This window comes from Chamaea fasciata, unplaced genomic scaffold (genome assembly GCF_029207755.1).
Source record: "Chamaea fasciata isolate MVZ Bird 193981 ecotype frontalis unplaced genomic scaffold, bChaFas1.0.hap1 SCAF_1, whole genome shotgun sequence".
Taxonomy (NCBI): Eukaryota; Metazoa; Chordata; class Aves; order Passeriformes; family Sylviidae; genus Chamaea; species Chamaea fasciata.
In genome coordinates, this window is record NW_027094086.1 from 97098958 (window position 1) to 97115276 (window position 16319).

Consider the following 16319-nt stretch of genomic DNA (forward strand, 5'->3'; position numbering starts at 1 on the left):
ATCCTTCACCTTTGAATGAACAGTGATCAATTTACCTCAAAATTCAATTTGCTACACTGTCTTTTATACAGAGAAGGAAGGAAGGAAGGAAGGAAGGAAGGAAGGAAGGAAGGAAGGAAGGAAGGAAGGAAGGAAGGAAGGAAGGAAGGAAGGAAGGAAGGAAGGAAGGAAGGAAGGAAGGAAGGAAGGAAGGAAGGAAGGAAGGAAGAAAGAAAGAAAGAAAGAAAGAAAGAAAGAAAGAAAGAAAGAAAGAAAGAAAGAAAGAAAGAAAGAAAGAAAGAAAGAGAAAGAAAGAAAGAAAGAAAGAAAGAAAGAAAGAAAGAAAGAAAGAAAGAAAGAAAGAAAGAAAGAAAGAAAGAAAGAAAGAAAGAAAGAGAGAGAAAGGCAGGCTTAGGCCTCTTTTCAACTTTTTATGAACAAATTTTATAAGTCCTGCTCAAGCACAATATTATTTTTCAGCCTTATGATACCCAAATGAAACATATATTTTATGTACATCACTTTTTAAAACTGTGTTTATTAGTGTTGTTTCATTTTCTAATTTTGCGTGCATGGATAATTGCTTTCATCTTCTAAGAGGTAGTCATAATCAGATTTATGGCAATTGACAAACATTTCTACATTGTAGTGTATGAATGAGTAATCTATGAAAAAATCCACAACTGCCAAGTGAAGCACTCCTTAATTTTATGTTTTAATCACTGTAAAAAAGTTAATTATGTTTAATTCTATGAAGTTGTACAAGAGGATGCACAACCATTTGTTACTGAACCCAATAATTAATATCTTGCTCCAGAACAAATATCTGAAAGGTGATGTTGAAGTGAAATATTGCTTTATAACATCTTTCATACTAGCCACACATTTCTTGCAACACATATCTCTGGATGACAAAGGATTTCTGTAGTTCCTGAACCACAGCTAAAGAAGTAACCATCTCTCTTGTGGTTTTTTTGCACTTTATTACTCGTCTTAGAGCCATACACTAGATCCACATTTCTAGGATTTTTCACTAGTTTAAATACTGATCAAAAAACCAGCTTTTCTGTATATATGAAGTGCTTGGTAATTTTATTTCAGGAATCAGCTCATGTGGTAAATTCATGTAGAATATAAACAGCTGGATAAAGTAGTAACTATGTTGTTTCCTCAAATTTCTCTAGGTATGTATCTTAAAAATTTGAAGCAAAGCAAATTTCTTCCATGAAGAGTTTCCTGGAGGAAGAAAGTATGAATGAAAATCACACAATTTGGAAATTTTGAAGAAAAAAAAGGGATTAAATTTTACTCATTGATAGTCACTGACCCATTCATCATAGCTGGGCAAAGACAAAGCTCAGTTCCAAAACTTGAATCCGTCTCTTCTGTTTGCACTCTTTCCTCACCTTCCCAACAGCAAGGGTCTTACAGGAATTAATACTGTCTGAGTTCTTCCTATCATAAACCCCAAACATTTCAAGCCCTAGATGAAATTATAATGTTATGAATTAATCAGAACATGAAGTCTGTGTGAAGCTGCATCTTTCTCACACTCACAGTAGACTTTCTAACAATTATTCCCTCTTAGCATCACCAAGAGCTTACAAGGATCAAGAAACAATGCTTTTCTGGCTCATCTCTGGTTTTCCATACATGCCACATGCATTTGGTTATGTGTGTACCACAATAGGGTAACACAGAAAAGAGATGTAAAGACAGGACTATATGGCTTTTTGCAACTGAGAAAGATAAAGACAATAGCTAACCATGATAGATAGAAAGCATTATTTATGCTAGGTAATGTTTTCTGGGATGGCAAGAGAAGAAATGCACTGCATATAAACTGGCAGAATGAGATACGATGCTAGTGTCCTGGGTTGAAGTATATTCTATCACCATCTTCATGAACTGTTGAAACCAGGTGAGGCAGTGCTCCCTGCCTCCTCCACTCTGGCTTATCTTCTGTTAATGGGCCCATCAGCACCTTTGCTACACAGCTCACAGATAACCCCCTCCCGGACTACCTCCTGTTAATGGGCTTATCAGGCCTTATCACATGACTCACCATCCCATTGTGAGATGCTCCGCCCAGAGGGAGGAACCAAGCATTCCAGCCTGGCTATAAGATGAGACTCTGAACACCAGAGGGGCGCTTACCCACTGGATTCCCAGAGGACCTGAGCTACCAGACCTTTCTACAGGATCACTTCTTCAGGAAGACCACCTCATCTGGACTGCTTCCATCACTACGCTCAGGTTGTATTCTGACTCTGTCAGTGGTCTTTTGTATTATTGCATCTATTTTATTTTACTTTCTTTCTTTTTTTTTCCTATTAAATTGTATCTCTGACTTGGAGCCTCTCATTTGTTTTGCCTTCAAACTACTACATTTTTGGCGCCCAACGTGCGGCACAAGGCACTGAGAAAAGTCAGAATTACAATTTTGTATTGAAGAAGACACCTGTTCGCTATGATGCTCAACATGCTTACATGTGTCTTTATCTCTCTATATTTTTCCACAACTGGGGCACTATCTGCCGGTCTTAATGCTCCTGCGTAGACCAGGGTATGGTACTAAAATTGCTTTAGTGGTCTATTATGTCCATTGCTTGATAAACTCCGAGGCAATGAACATTATTCAGAATATACACCCACTTTTGTTTTCTTGTTCTGGTCTAGGATGCTACATCTGGGGCCTCAACAATCTCACCCAGCCCCTGTGGGGAGGGGTGAAGAATGATTTTTTCCAGCTTTTCAGGCATGACACAGCAGTTTTTGAAAATACGGAGTACCCTCTGGATGCCAAGGACAGCATGATGTTGTTGTTAGTCCTGCTTTGTCTTCTCTGCACGGCCCGCACCATGCTTACACTACCTAGTGTGATACAGCGTGTTCTGGAGGAAGAGGGAAAAAGAAGCAGAGCAACAGTACCAGTGTCTACACAGAGTATCACAGAGGCGAAAGGAACCAAAGGCAAGGCAACAGTGTCCTCATCTACATAGACCCTCACAGAGGAGAAAGAAGCCAAAAAAGAGGCAACAGTGTCCACATCTATGCAGACTGTCACAGAGGAGAAAGGGACTAAGGGTGCCATCAGCATCTCCACACAAACCATCACTGAACTGGAACAGCCTAAACCAGTAGCAGTTGCCCCCGTTCAGAAGAAGAAATCAAGGACCAAATCAGTCCGCATAGTGACTGATGAGGGTGCAGCAGGACCTTCACAATCAGCAGAAGAGACAGAGCCAGAAATCATCACTCGCTCTCTATCTCTGGGTGAGCTGCGTGACCTGCGAAGGGAATTCACCCGCCAGACCAACGAGTCCATCCTGACCTGGCTGCTCCGCATCTGGGATGCTGCAGCCAATGACACCATTCTGGATGGAAATGAGGCCAGGCAACTGGGATTGCTGTCCCAGGATGTGGTCATTGACCAAGGGATTGGGAAAACCCAAGAACCTCTAAGACTCTGGCAGCGAATGCTAACAAGTGTGAAGGATAGATACCTTTGTAAAGAAGACCTCCAAGTGCACCAAGGAAAATGGAACACAATAGAACAAGGTATCTGATTCCTGAGGGAATTGGCTGTGTTGGTGATCATTTTTTCAGAAGATGAGAGATTTCCTAAAAACCCCGATGGTGTCCAGTGCACATCATGGATGTGGTTGAGATTTGCACGACTTGGACCCGAGATGTACTCACGTTACCTGGCAACACTGCAATGGAGGGAAGGTGAGGACAGGGTAGGTGTCTTGGGTAATAAACTAAGAATTTATGAGGACACAGTCACTGCTCCAGTTCGTACCCATGTCTCGTCTGTGGAAACAAGCCTGGCTGAGCAAGTCCAGAACTTGATTGAAGAAGGCCATCAGAAACTGAAAAAAGAACTTAAGGAAGAAATTTACCATATCCAACCAGAGCCAATGAGAGTCTCTGCCATTAGGAGCCGGTGCTCCCCAGCCAGGGAGAGAGGATACACACCACGAGGCAACCTCTGGTCTTTTCTTCGGGAGCATGGAGAAGACATGAGGAAGTGGGATGGAAAACCCACCTCCTCCTTAGCAGCCCGGGTACGTGAACTGAAAAGAGAAACACCTACTACAAAGACCCCATCTAGAATCAATGTTGCTCCGGTCTCTCGTGCACAGAACTCCAGATGGTACAGGAATGACGATATGACTGATCCTCTTGAAGGAACCTCAGAAACATATTTACAAGAAGAGAGCAATGTATGCCATGATCAGGAATAGGGGGGCCCTGCCTCTAGCCAGGTAGAGGAAAGGGACAATCGGATCTACTGGACTGTGTGGATTCGATGGCCTGGAACATCTGACCCACAAAGATATACAGCTCTCGTTGATACCGGTGCTAAGTGTACTCTGATGCCATCAAGGTATGTGGGAGCGGAATCCATTTCCATTTCTGGGGTGACAGGAGGATCCCAGGAGCTGACTGTACTGGAAGCTGAAGTAAGTCTAACTGGGAAAGAATGGCAGAAACACCCCATTGTGACTGGTCCAGAGGCCCCATGCATTTTGGGCATAGACTATCTCAGAAATGGGTATTTCAAAGAACCAAAAGGATAGCGCTGGGTTTTTGGCATAGCTGCTCTAGAGACAGAAGGCATCAGACAACTGAGTACCTTGCCTGGACTCTCAGACGACCCCTCTGCTGTGGGACTACTGAAAGCTGAAGAACAACAGGTGCCGATCGCCCGAGCAACAGTGCACGGTCGGCAATATCGCACCGACAGAGACTCTGTGGTCCCCATCCATAAGGTGATTCATGAGCTGGAGAGCCAAGGGGTGGTCAGCAAGGCTCGTTCACCCTTTAATAGCCCTATATGGCCCATGCGTAAGTCCAGTGGAGAATGGAGACTGACAGTGGATTACCGTGGCCTGAATGAAGTCACACCACCACTGAGCACTGCCGTACCAGACATGTTGGAACTTCAGTATGAGCTGGAATCCAAGGCAGCAAAATGGTATGCGACCATGGATATTGCAAATGCCTTTTTCTCCATTCCTCTGGCAGCAGAATGCAGGCCTCAGTTTGCCTTCACCTGGAGGGGCATGCAGTACACCTGGAACCGACTGCCCCAGGGGTGGAAGCACAGTCCCACCATTTGCAATGGTCTGATCCAGGCTGCACTGGAAAAGGGTGAGGCTCCAGAACACCTGCAATACATTGACGACATTATCGTGTGGGGAAACACCACAACAAAAGTCTTTGAGAAGGGAGAGAAGATCGTTCAGATTCTCCTGAAGGCTGGCTTCGCCATCAAGAGGAGCAAAGTCAAGGGACCTGCTCGAGAGATCCAGTTTCTGGGAGTGAAGTGGCAAGATGGACGGCGTCAGATTCCCACCGAAGTCATCAATAAGATCACTGCAATGTCTCCACCGACCAACAAGAAGGAAACACAAGCTTTCCTAGGTGCTATAGGCTTCTGGAGGATGCACATTCCCGAGTATAGCCAAATCGTGAGTCCTCTCTACCTGGTTACCCGCAAGAAGAACAATTTCCACTGGGGCCCAGAACAGCAGCAAGCTTTCGCCCAGATCAAGCAGGAAATCGCTCATGCAGTAGCCCTTGGCCCAGTCAGGACGGGATCAGAGGTGAAGAATGTGCTTTACTCTGCAGCCGGGAGCCATGGTCTGTCATGGAGCCTTTGGCAGAAGGTGCCGGGTGAGACTCGGGGACGACCACTGGGATTCTGGAGCCAAAGCTACAGAGGATCCGAAGCCAACTACACTCCCACAGAGAAGGAAATCTTAGCCGCCTATGAAGGAGTCCAAGCTGCCTCAGAGGTGATTGGTACTGAAGCACAGCTGCTTCTGGCACCTCGACTACCAGTGCTGGGGTGGATGTTCAAGGGAAAGGTTCCTACCACACATCACGCCACTGACACCATGTGGAGCAAATGGATCGCCCTGATCATGCAGCGCGCCCGTATTGGAAACCTGAATCGCCCTGGGATTCTGGAAATTATAACAAACTGGCCTGAAGGTGAGACCTTTGGATTATCCTCTGAAGAAGAGGAGGAGCAAGTGACACGGGCCGAGGAAGTCCCACCATATAACAAGCTATCGGAGAGTGAGAGACGATATGCCCTTTTCACCGACGGTTCCTGCCAAATTGTAGGTGCTAACCGGAAATGGAAAGCTGCTGTATGGAGCCCCACACGACGAGTTGCACAAGCTACCGAGGGAGAAGGTGGATCGAGTCAGGTCGCAGAGCTTAAAGCTGTCCAGCTAGCTTTGGATATTGCAGAACGAGAGAAGTGGCCAAGGCTCTATCTCTACACTGACTCATGGATGGTAGCTAATGCTCTGTGGGGATGGCTGGACCGCTGGAGAAAGGCCAACTGGCAGCACAGAGGGAAACCCATCTGGGCTGCTGAGATTTGGCAGGACATCGCCACGAGAGTAGAAAGGCTGACCGTGAAGGTTCGACACGTGGATGTGCACATACCCAAGAGTCGGGCTAATGAAGAACATTCCAACAACGAGCAGGTGGATTGAGCTGCCAAGGTGAAAGTATCTCAGGTTGATCTAGACTGGCAGCACAAAGGAGAATTATTCCTAGCTCGTTGGGCTTATGATGCCTCTGGTCATCAAGGGAGAGATGCAACATATCGATGGGCTCGTGACTGAGGGGTGGACATTACTATGGACAGCATCTCCCAGGCTATCCATGACTGCGAGATCCGTGCTGCAATCAAACAGGCCAAGCGAGTGAAGCCTCTGTGGTATGGTGGACGATGGTCAAAGTATAGGTATGGGGAAGCCTGGCAAATTGACTACATCACCCTTCCCCAAACCCGCCAAGGCAAGCGCTACGTGCTCACCATGGTGGAAGCAACCCCTGGATGGCTGGAGACCTACCCTGTGCCTCATGCCTCTGCCTGGAACACCATGTTGGGCCTGGAAAAGCAGGTCCTGTGGAGACACGGCACCCCTGAGAGAATTGAGTCAGACAATGGGACTCATTTCAAGAATGGCCTCATAAGCACTTGGGCCAGAGAACACGGAATCGAATGGATATACCATATCCCATACCATGCACCAGCTGCCAGGAAAGTGGAACGCTGCAATGGACTGCTTAAAACTACCCTTAAGGTACTTGGCGGAGGGACCTTCAAAATTGGGAACAGAACTTAGCAAAGGCCACCTGGATGGTCAATACCCGAGGGTCCATCAATCGAGCTGGTCCTGCCCACTCTGAATCCTTGCACAGAGTGGATGGAGATAGGGTCCCTGTGGTACACATGAGAGGTATGTTAGGAAAGACTGTTTGGATTAATCCCACCTCGGGCAAGGGCAAACCCATCCGTGGGGTTGTCTTTGCTCAAGGACCTGGTTACACTTGGTGAGTGATGCAAAAGGATGGGGAAACCCACTGTGTACCACAAGGAGACCTTATTTTAAGTGAGAACTGTGTGTAGGATTTCATTATATATATGTGTGTGTGTGTGTGTAGTTTAAGGAAGGTATTGATTTGGGATGATGTAGACGGTAATAGAATAAGGGGTGGATAATGTCCTGGGCTGAAGTATATTCTATCACCATCTTCATGAACTGTTGAAACCAGGTGAGGCAGTGCTCCCTGCCTCCTCCACTCTGGCTTATCTTCTGTTAATGGGCCCATCAGCACCTTTGCTACACAGCTCACAGATAACCCCCTCCCGGACTACCTCCTGTTAATGGGCTTATCAGGCCTTATCACATGACTCACCATCCCATTGTGAGATGCTCCGCCCAGAGGGAGGAACCAAGCATTCCAGCCTGGCTATAAGATGAGACTCTGAACACCAGAGGGGCGCTTACCCACTGGATTCCCAGAGGACCTGAGCTACCAGACCTTTCTACAGGATCACTGCTTCAGGAAGACCACCTCATCTGGACTGCTTCCATCACTACGCTCAGGTTGTATTCTGACTCTGTCAGTGGTCTTTTGTATTATTGCATCTATTTTATTTTACTTTCTTTCTTTTTTTTTCCTATTAAATTGTATCTCTGACTTGGAGCCTCTCATTTGTTTTGCCTTCAAACTACTACAGCTAGAAAGAACACTTCTGTTCTATTTAGTAAGGCCCATGTACCGACAAGCACACATTCAGGGCTGTGCTTAAAGTAGATGAAAAGAAATTGAAATCTTCACTACCTAGTTGTTGTATTACACTGGTTCTGTCTAGCAAAGCACTGCATTATCCTAACAACTGCGGAAAACAAGATAGGGGAAATATTTAGAAGCCTGGATGGCAGAACATATCAAGAACAACTACTCCCTATAATCAACACTTTCTTATAGGAGTTTAGCCCTGAATATATCCAAAATTACATGTTCAGAAAAAAAAGAAATTAAGGAAGAAAGGAATAACCCTTGATAATTTATCCCATAGAACCACCAAAAATCTTTACACCCAAATTGGCAGCTCTTGAGCTTAGCGCTGCACAAATACACGTGAAAACTACTTTTCTGCACAGTAAGCATGTAAATTATATACAGCCCATAATTACTAATATTACATGCAATGTTTTGCTATAAACTAGGGTCGAGGCAATAACATTTTACCATTTTGAAATGAAAACACTCTTTGGCTCACTTTAATAACATTAAAATAAAAGCAGTAACAAGACGTGGAGACAGTCTAAACCACACATGTTAAAAAGGAATGCAACCATATAGACCTGTAATGATGTATTACTATTTCACTTACTGTATTGCCACTGTTATATAAAAAGTTGTCAGTTATGCGCTAACTTTGCAAGCCCTCCAGACAGAGTCATGTTAGGCTTGTTCTGGGCTAAAAGTTAAGCTTCTTGGGCTGAATTTTTATTTTACTTATGCACACATTGTTTTACCTGGTTTAAACATTTTTCCCTAATTTACCAGATCTTGTTAGTTCATTTGTTACTTTTGCTTATCTTTGTATGATAGCACAACAGTTTTATGACTAAAACATAACACTGTACTATCCAGAAATGTCGGCCTATAGAAACACAGAACAGACCTTGAGGAGAGGAGACACAGGAGATAGTGTAGAGTACAAGCATGGGATTGCAAAAGGTGCAGCATAGACTTAGTATTACCTATAAAAAAGATTCCCTAACAGTCAGTTAAAGAAAAGTGACCATGAAGATAGACAGATCTGGCATTAGTCATAACAAAGAGAACAAAGAACAAGTATTTAACATACAAAAAATAAAACTATTCTAAAAATTTGGATGAAACATGGACCTGTAGAACAACAAAGGAAGAGAAAAGCATATTATCAACATTAACATGAGCATCTGCTTCCTTCCTGTGAAAGATTCCAGATGCTGCCAATATAGGCAACACCACCAGCAGAATGAAAGCCACTACCCTTAGAACTTGCAGAAGCAGAAGGGAGACCCTAACATCAAAGAAAGTGGGTAGCAACTGAGTGTATAACAGTATTAACAGAGCTTTTTATTATGATTTTTGAATGATTTTTTGAATATAAACCCTCTTTTTCTTCAGTAATAATGGGATCTTGCCTATAAATAACAACTAAACTTCTCAGATAAACTGGTACTATGTCTCCAAGTCATATGATTCTTGACAATTTCTCAAAGGCTTCTTGTTTCTCAACCATGCAGAACTATCAGCATGCTGTTAGTTTTTGGAAACCCACAAAAAGTAGTAGTGTCAGCAGTCTGCAAACTCAGGAAGCCAAGAGCATACTAATCTCAACATGGAAAAAGGTCCTGAACTCTACATTCCATCTAAAATCTTACGCTTCAGCCCCTAGATAAAATTACTATGGTCAATACCTGGCAAAGCCTATGCTACAAATTAAGATACCACTTCAACTAGGAAGGAATAAAACCCCCCAAACTCCCAAACTTTTAAGAATCCTTCAGTATGGACTAAATATGAAATGAAACTTAGAGTTACACACAGACATTGAGAAACTCATTGAAATCTTCCCCATCTTTGGAAAGAGAGGAAAACAGTGAACTCAAAATCTTCCCCATCTTTGGAAAGAGAGGAAAACAGTGAATTCAAACAGATTATTAATGCACAGATATGACTGCAATTCTAGAGATATTCTGATACTAGTATTTTAAAAGCATCACAAAGAATGAACTAGTACAGTCCCGCAGCAGTATTTTATATGCATGAAGGAGAAAACTGGAATTTTGCACTGAATAATAATGACAATGGAGCTGAGCTGTCTCTGATTTACAAGCCCTTTTATTAGGCTACTAGACTCTGCCTTCTATGGGAGAGACAAAGATGTGGAGAGTAATAGATCTGTCAGTGGTGTGTTCATTAATTACCTTTTAAACTCTAGCAGAAATAAGATTAACTTTGTCATAACAATTCCTTGCAATATTCTACAATATACCACAATAACCTTCAAATAGTTAAGATTATAAACTTTTAAGTAATTAATTATTTTAAATAAATTATACCGATCTCCCCACATGATCCTCTACACAGTCTATCTAATCCCAACTACAATTTTTGGTACTTGCTGAATTAATAGAAGTGCTATCATACAGATAGATAAGTGCATGCATAAAATCAGTTTTAAATGCAGGAAAAAAAAACCAACAACAAAAAAGAAAAATCAACAAAAAACAGCACAAACCCAAACAAACTAATCCAAACCTACTTTTTTTCACCATGTGTCTGGAAAAAAAAATTGCACTAGTTTATGATAGCACCATTCTTTCTCCTGTTTTTTGTCACTCATGCTGTAATTCTGTTTTTAGTGAAAGATTTGCTCTTTCACAAAGACTTCTGTGATGTGTGAGGGTACTTTGATGGTGCATGATTTGTTTTTTAATTTTCTGGGAAAAAGCATACTTTTTTTAAAAAGAGGACAAAAATATTTAGAGGGACAAAAAAGGTTATTTAACGGTAAGACATGAAATGGTGCATTTGCCACACTGAGTAATTTCTATGAGCAGCCTTTGCTTTCCTTACCCCATGTGGTTCTCATGTCTCTAACACCCACTCACTGCATTACAATAAAAATTATATTAAGATCCTTTGGGCAGGATTCTGTATTTCTGCAAGGGCTCTGAAGCACCTAACATATATCTGGAATCTGTAAAGGGAAAGAAAAAATAGAAAGAAGAAAAGAGACAAGAATCCAAGCTTTTAAAACTTCATTTGTATGTTCAGCCATCTGTGGATACATTGTCACCTTATGTGGCAGGAGCATTTTGTTCCACGATTCCAAAGGAAAGGAAAGAGTCCAACTAATGTGATCAATATGATACTGATTATATACACCATCTATGTCCCTGTCACAATGTCAGATAACACATGCAATATCAACTGTGAAGTCAGCATGTCTTTCACATGATCCCAAATGGAATCAAGGTTGCCCCCAAGTACTTTGCATATTTTTTAGATTGCACTTAAATATATGTGTGTGTGTGTGCGCGTATGTAAAATCTGGATTTCTATTCAGAAATTAGCAGGACATATTAGTAGATTGGAATCTTTCATTTGATGAACAAAACACTTACTGAGGGAAAGATGAAGCTCAAGTTCTGTCACATTACTCCCCTGACTGTCATTACCTCCCTGTACTTGCTTTCCTGCTCGCTTCTTCCCTTTATACATACCTGTGTCTCACCTGTAACGTGGCATGGCATGGCATGGCATGGCATGGCATGGCATGGCATGGCATGGCATGGCATGGCATGGCATGGCATGGCATGGCATGACATGGCATGATCTCCACAGACAATACTGTGCTGTCAGAAAGCTATCAATTGCAAATTAATTGTGCTTTACTCAATAGAAATCGTGACAAACTTCTGCCAAAAAGAGCATTGGTTTTACTGTGTAGAGCATTTGTGCATTTAAAAGAATGCAAGTCTTAAGCATGCCATGGGGTGCACTCAGGTTCTGATCTGGCACTGTTGAAGTTAGTGAGGCTTTTGGCATTCAAAGATTTGCAAATGGGAATTCCTCAGACTTCATGAAATAGAATATGTGGATCTAAAAGCTCACTTCAGAAAAAATCCCTTAACTTTGCTATGCTTGTTTTTAATGGGTTGAACTTGAAACAACATGAACTGTTTGGTCTTGCTGACAAATTTCCAGTTTAACTTCAATGGAAGTTACTAGATCTGCAGTTTCTTAAAACTCAGGCTAAACAACAATAAAATTTATTCTCAAGTTGGTTCCCTGCCTGAAACACAAAAAAATCAGAGTTCTTTAACAAAGTACCAGTCTTGGTGATTAGTGCGAGAGTTTCTGCAATTTTGGATACTTCAGATATCTGTTTAAAAATCTAAATTCATCCACATGCTTGGGACTAGGGAGCAAGGGGTTGGGAGACAGAACAGAGCCTTTCATGCTTTTGGAGCTCTGCATAGAGCAGTCCTATTTCCCTGACGCACTAACTGCATGCTGTGTCTACAAGCACGGGAGCAATCATGATAATATCGAGTGTCTGGGAAGCAGATCCCTGTTGCGAGGAAAGGTCCATCCTAGTCCTTAGAAAAAAGGCTCAGCTACTCTCAGGCCAAGCAAACAAAATGCAGATGATGTGGCCTTTACGTATCTTTAAGCTTCCAACCATTGCTAAGTTGTTCTTTGGAAAAGGAAAAAAAAAACTTCTTTGTAAGGGAAAAGTCCCTTCCATACATGGAGATCATCCTCAAATCAGAAGTCTTATTCCTTGCCAATAAGCCACAAATCAGAGTGCATTTCTGTGTGACACAAGTTCACAGACCAGTTATTTTGCTTGACTCTGAGCTGGTTTCTGCCTCCTGTTAACAACAAAGCATTGTGCTTTAGGGACTGCATGCAAACCACTGAAATTACTCTGGTGGGGGGAAATGGTGATGAAAAAAACCCAGAGATATCTTACATCATATGTTAGTCAACTATTTCTACACATTTTCAAGCTGGATTTTTGCCAGTTGAATAACTGAATTAAACTAGTGTGAAGGGGGAGAGCTAGCAGATTTTTTTCTCGTTAAAATGTTTCACATTCTCGACCTTGGTTAGATAATTTAGTGAGCAGACGTTATTGTCTGCTTCTTCTTGTTACTCATCTATAAAAGCAGATGCCACACTGAGCTGCAGCTTGGCATAAAGGAAAGTCTGCCTGTGTGTCAGGGTAGCCAGGATAGCCTGGACTCCCATAAGGACTAATTGGTGAATAGAGCTATCTGCAGCCCTATTCAAAAAGAATATTCTAGTGGTTTTAGCATCCTTCCAGATGCTTTTTAGGAAGGCTCTGCTCAGTGTTCCTGCATTTCATCAGCTCTTCCTCTCATGGAAACTCTAAATCACATATTTAAAAATAGACCATCAGATTATCTGGGTAAATCATAAAGCTTAGCTTATCTCTCTCTTCCCCTTCAAAATATACAATTTATTTTGTCCACCAGCTCAGCAGCATGAAGCCATCAATAATCCTGTTTGTCTCAGTAACCCCACTCAGTGATTGTCCCTGTGTATCTCTATTCTGTGCATGTATGTCACACTGGGGTTTGTGTGTCTGTGTGAGCATGGAGGAAGGATCCAGGAATTCACAGTTCTGGGCACAAAGGTGTGCAATCCTGCTGTGTTTATGCCCATGTCAGCTGTGTATGTCCTAGCAACACAACACAGCTTTACACGGTCATGGAGAATAATACCAGCATTTCGCAGCAGTAATGTACTAAGTATTTCAACTATGCATTAAATTGTTGTTTAGCACCAATCTGGATGACAGAAGCCGTGTGCTTCTCCTGAGGGCAGGCATAATCAATACATGCAAGGAAGGACACAAAAATTTTTCAATTCCTCTTTCCCAGTGGTTCAGACACACCACATAACAGAGCCTTCAGTAGCAAACCCCGACTGCGAGCCCACACGTTTCCTATACGTGCATCTCCTCATCCTCCTCCCCCTGCCAGTTCGGCCCATCAGGCCACGAGAGCCGGAGAAAGCCCTGCAGGGATATAAATAGCTCCTCGGGGGAGGAGGGGAGAGTGCAGCAGCACGTTTTCAAAGATGCTTGCTGCAGAGGGGGGTTTTGCTGGATTAATTCAGAGGGAAAAGGGAATCGCTAGGAAGTTCACTGCCGTAGCAGGAAATGTCTGTGGAAAGGGGGCAGCAGCTGCCTTGGGGAAGCTTTCTGGGAAGAGCAGCGAGGTGGGGTCCCTCTCTGAGCATCCCACTTATTTCAAATCGCTTTCTCAGAGCCCTCCTCCCCCCCCCCCCAACCCCCCGCAGATGGACTGTGTATAGGCACGAAGGGCCTGAGACAAACAGCGAGGATACGAACCAACTCGGTGGAGGTGTTATTACCACACGCAGCTTATTTTCTGTGCCAAGTTTGTACAGAGCCAGGTGATGCTACTAATGTGCTCTGTATTGCACTGACTGTGCATGCGGTGCTCTGAACTCGCGCCATGAGTGGGGCACGGTATCGCTGGCTTCCCTGCTCTGTCCCCGGTTTTCCTTGGAGAGACAAAGACCAGAGGTTCCGTCTCCCCAGAGCCGCCCTATCCCTCCCTGCCTCCCGGAAAGTTTCGGGAACTACAGTCACAGACTCCTGGGGCACAGATGCGCGCTCGCCCCTTCCCCGCTGGAGACAGCCCAAGCACTCCTCAGCCGCCGGCCGGGCTAGCTGCGCGGGGGGCCCGCAGCCTCCGCCGCCGCTCGTGGCCACTCGGCACCTCTCCGCTCTCCCTCCCCCCGGCGGTCCGGCACCCCGGCACCGCGGGGCTCTGCGATGATGCAGTGCCCGACCCGGCCCGTCCTCTCTCACCGTCCTCCAGAGCCGCTGCCGCTTGGCACTGACGGAGGTGGCGGTGACGATGAGGTGGGAGACGGACACCACCAGCCCGAAGACGATGGCCAGCAGCGTCCGAACGGGAAGCAGCGAGTAGGAGACGAAGGTTACCAGCATGAGCTGCCACATGCCCTGCTCGGGGGCGCTGGGCGGCTCCATGCCGTAGGCGCCGAGAGAGAAGGGGCAGCAGAGGAAGGAGAAGGTGAAGCTGAAGAGCAAGGTGAGCTTGACGATCTGCTGCAGCTGAGTGACCTGCAGGTATTTGACGTTGGTGACGATGAAAAGGGAGAGGAAGATGATGCAGTGCACGGGGTGCGAACCTTTGGAGATGGTCAGGCTGGGGCCGGAGAGCAGCTCCACCAGGGCTAGGCTGGCGGTGAGCACGATGAGGACGGCCAGCGCCTTGAGGGTGGAAGTCTGCTCCAGCTTCAGGTTGTAGCTCTGGAAGAGAGCTTCCAGCTCCTTGCAGTCAAACTCGTCCTCGCAGGCGATGGCATCCAGAAGCAGCAAGGGAGGGGGGTTCCCCAAGCCGGCTCCCGCTCCCGACGCCGCGGCAGCCGGCGGGGAGCAGCAGCAGTGGCAGCACTTCTTCCTCTTGGTCTTGACTTTCTGAAACGGTATTTCCTCCATGCCAGTGCCATTCATAAACCCAGGGAAGAAATGCTCCTCCAGGTGTCCCCCGATGCCCCTTTGCCGCCTCTCTGCTCATAAAAGAGAGGGGGGCTGTGACCAGGAGCCACGGCCGCTCGCCCGCTGGCAGCCCCCGCCGCTCCGCGGGCGCGGGTCCCGGGCGCACCCGCCGCGCCGGCAGACGCCCCCTCCGCTGCCACCCAGGAGCTGAGGGTGGCTGGGACGGCGGGAGGAGAGTCTCACTCGTGTTAATGTGCCAACCTTCCTGCCTGCAGTCTCGCTTTCCCCTCCACCCTCCTCCTCCTCCTCCTCCTCCTCCTCCTCCTCCTCCTCCTCCTCCTCCTCCCCTGGTGCTCCAGGGATGTTAATCTCCTAATGACACCAAAACACCATCCAAAGGTTTGAAATGAAACAGAGGAAGGGGTGGGGGCAAGAGGTGGGTGAAAGCTCAGAAAAGGGGAGACGGGGATAATCAACAGGCAGCTCTCCCTTCAGATAACGCTATTTGGAGGAACGGGTCCTACAGAGGAAAGCAAACGGGCTCCCATGAGGTGGCCAACATTAAAAAATAAAATAGCGACTAGGGGAAAAAAAAATAATCCGAGCCAGGGGTCTGGAGAAAAAAATGCTGCAGAGGGGCCGGAAAGAAAGCAGGAGGCAGGGAATGGCAGGGCGATCCCCTTTCCAGGTCTAAGAGCATCTCACTGGAGCTGAGGATTGAGAGGCGCCTGCGCGCCGATCGCTTGGGAAGCCGGACACATCCCCACCTGGGCTCTGCGACGCGGGAGCGGCGGGGAAACCCGCCACCCCTGCAAAGCGCCCCGCGTTACCTCTGCCGGGCGCCCGGGGCTGGCCGGCCCTCCGGGTATGTCCGGCATCGGCCGATGGCTGGCAGCCCAGCGATCGCTGGCAGCTATTCATATATATA

General features: G+C 45.5%; 1 protein-coding gene across 1 annotated transcript in view; it reads right to left on the reverse strand.

Annotated features, from left to right (window-relative positions):
• ADCY1 (adenylate cyclase 1) overlaps positions 1 to 15406 on the reverse strand; it is a 161003-nt gene extending 145597 nt beyond the window's left edge. The window contains exon 1 of the mRNA XM_066190465.1: positions 14738 to 15406. Coding sequence (XP_066046562.1) covers positions 14738 to 15406 — 669 coding nt within the window. The remainder of the gene's footprint in view (positions 1 to 14737) is intronic.
• Positions 15407 to 16319: the final 913 nt, after the last annotated feature.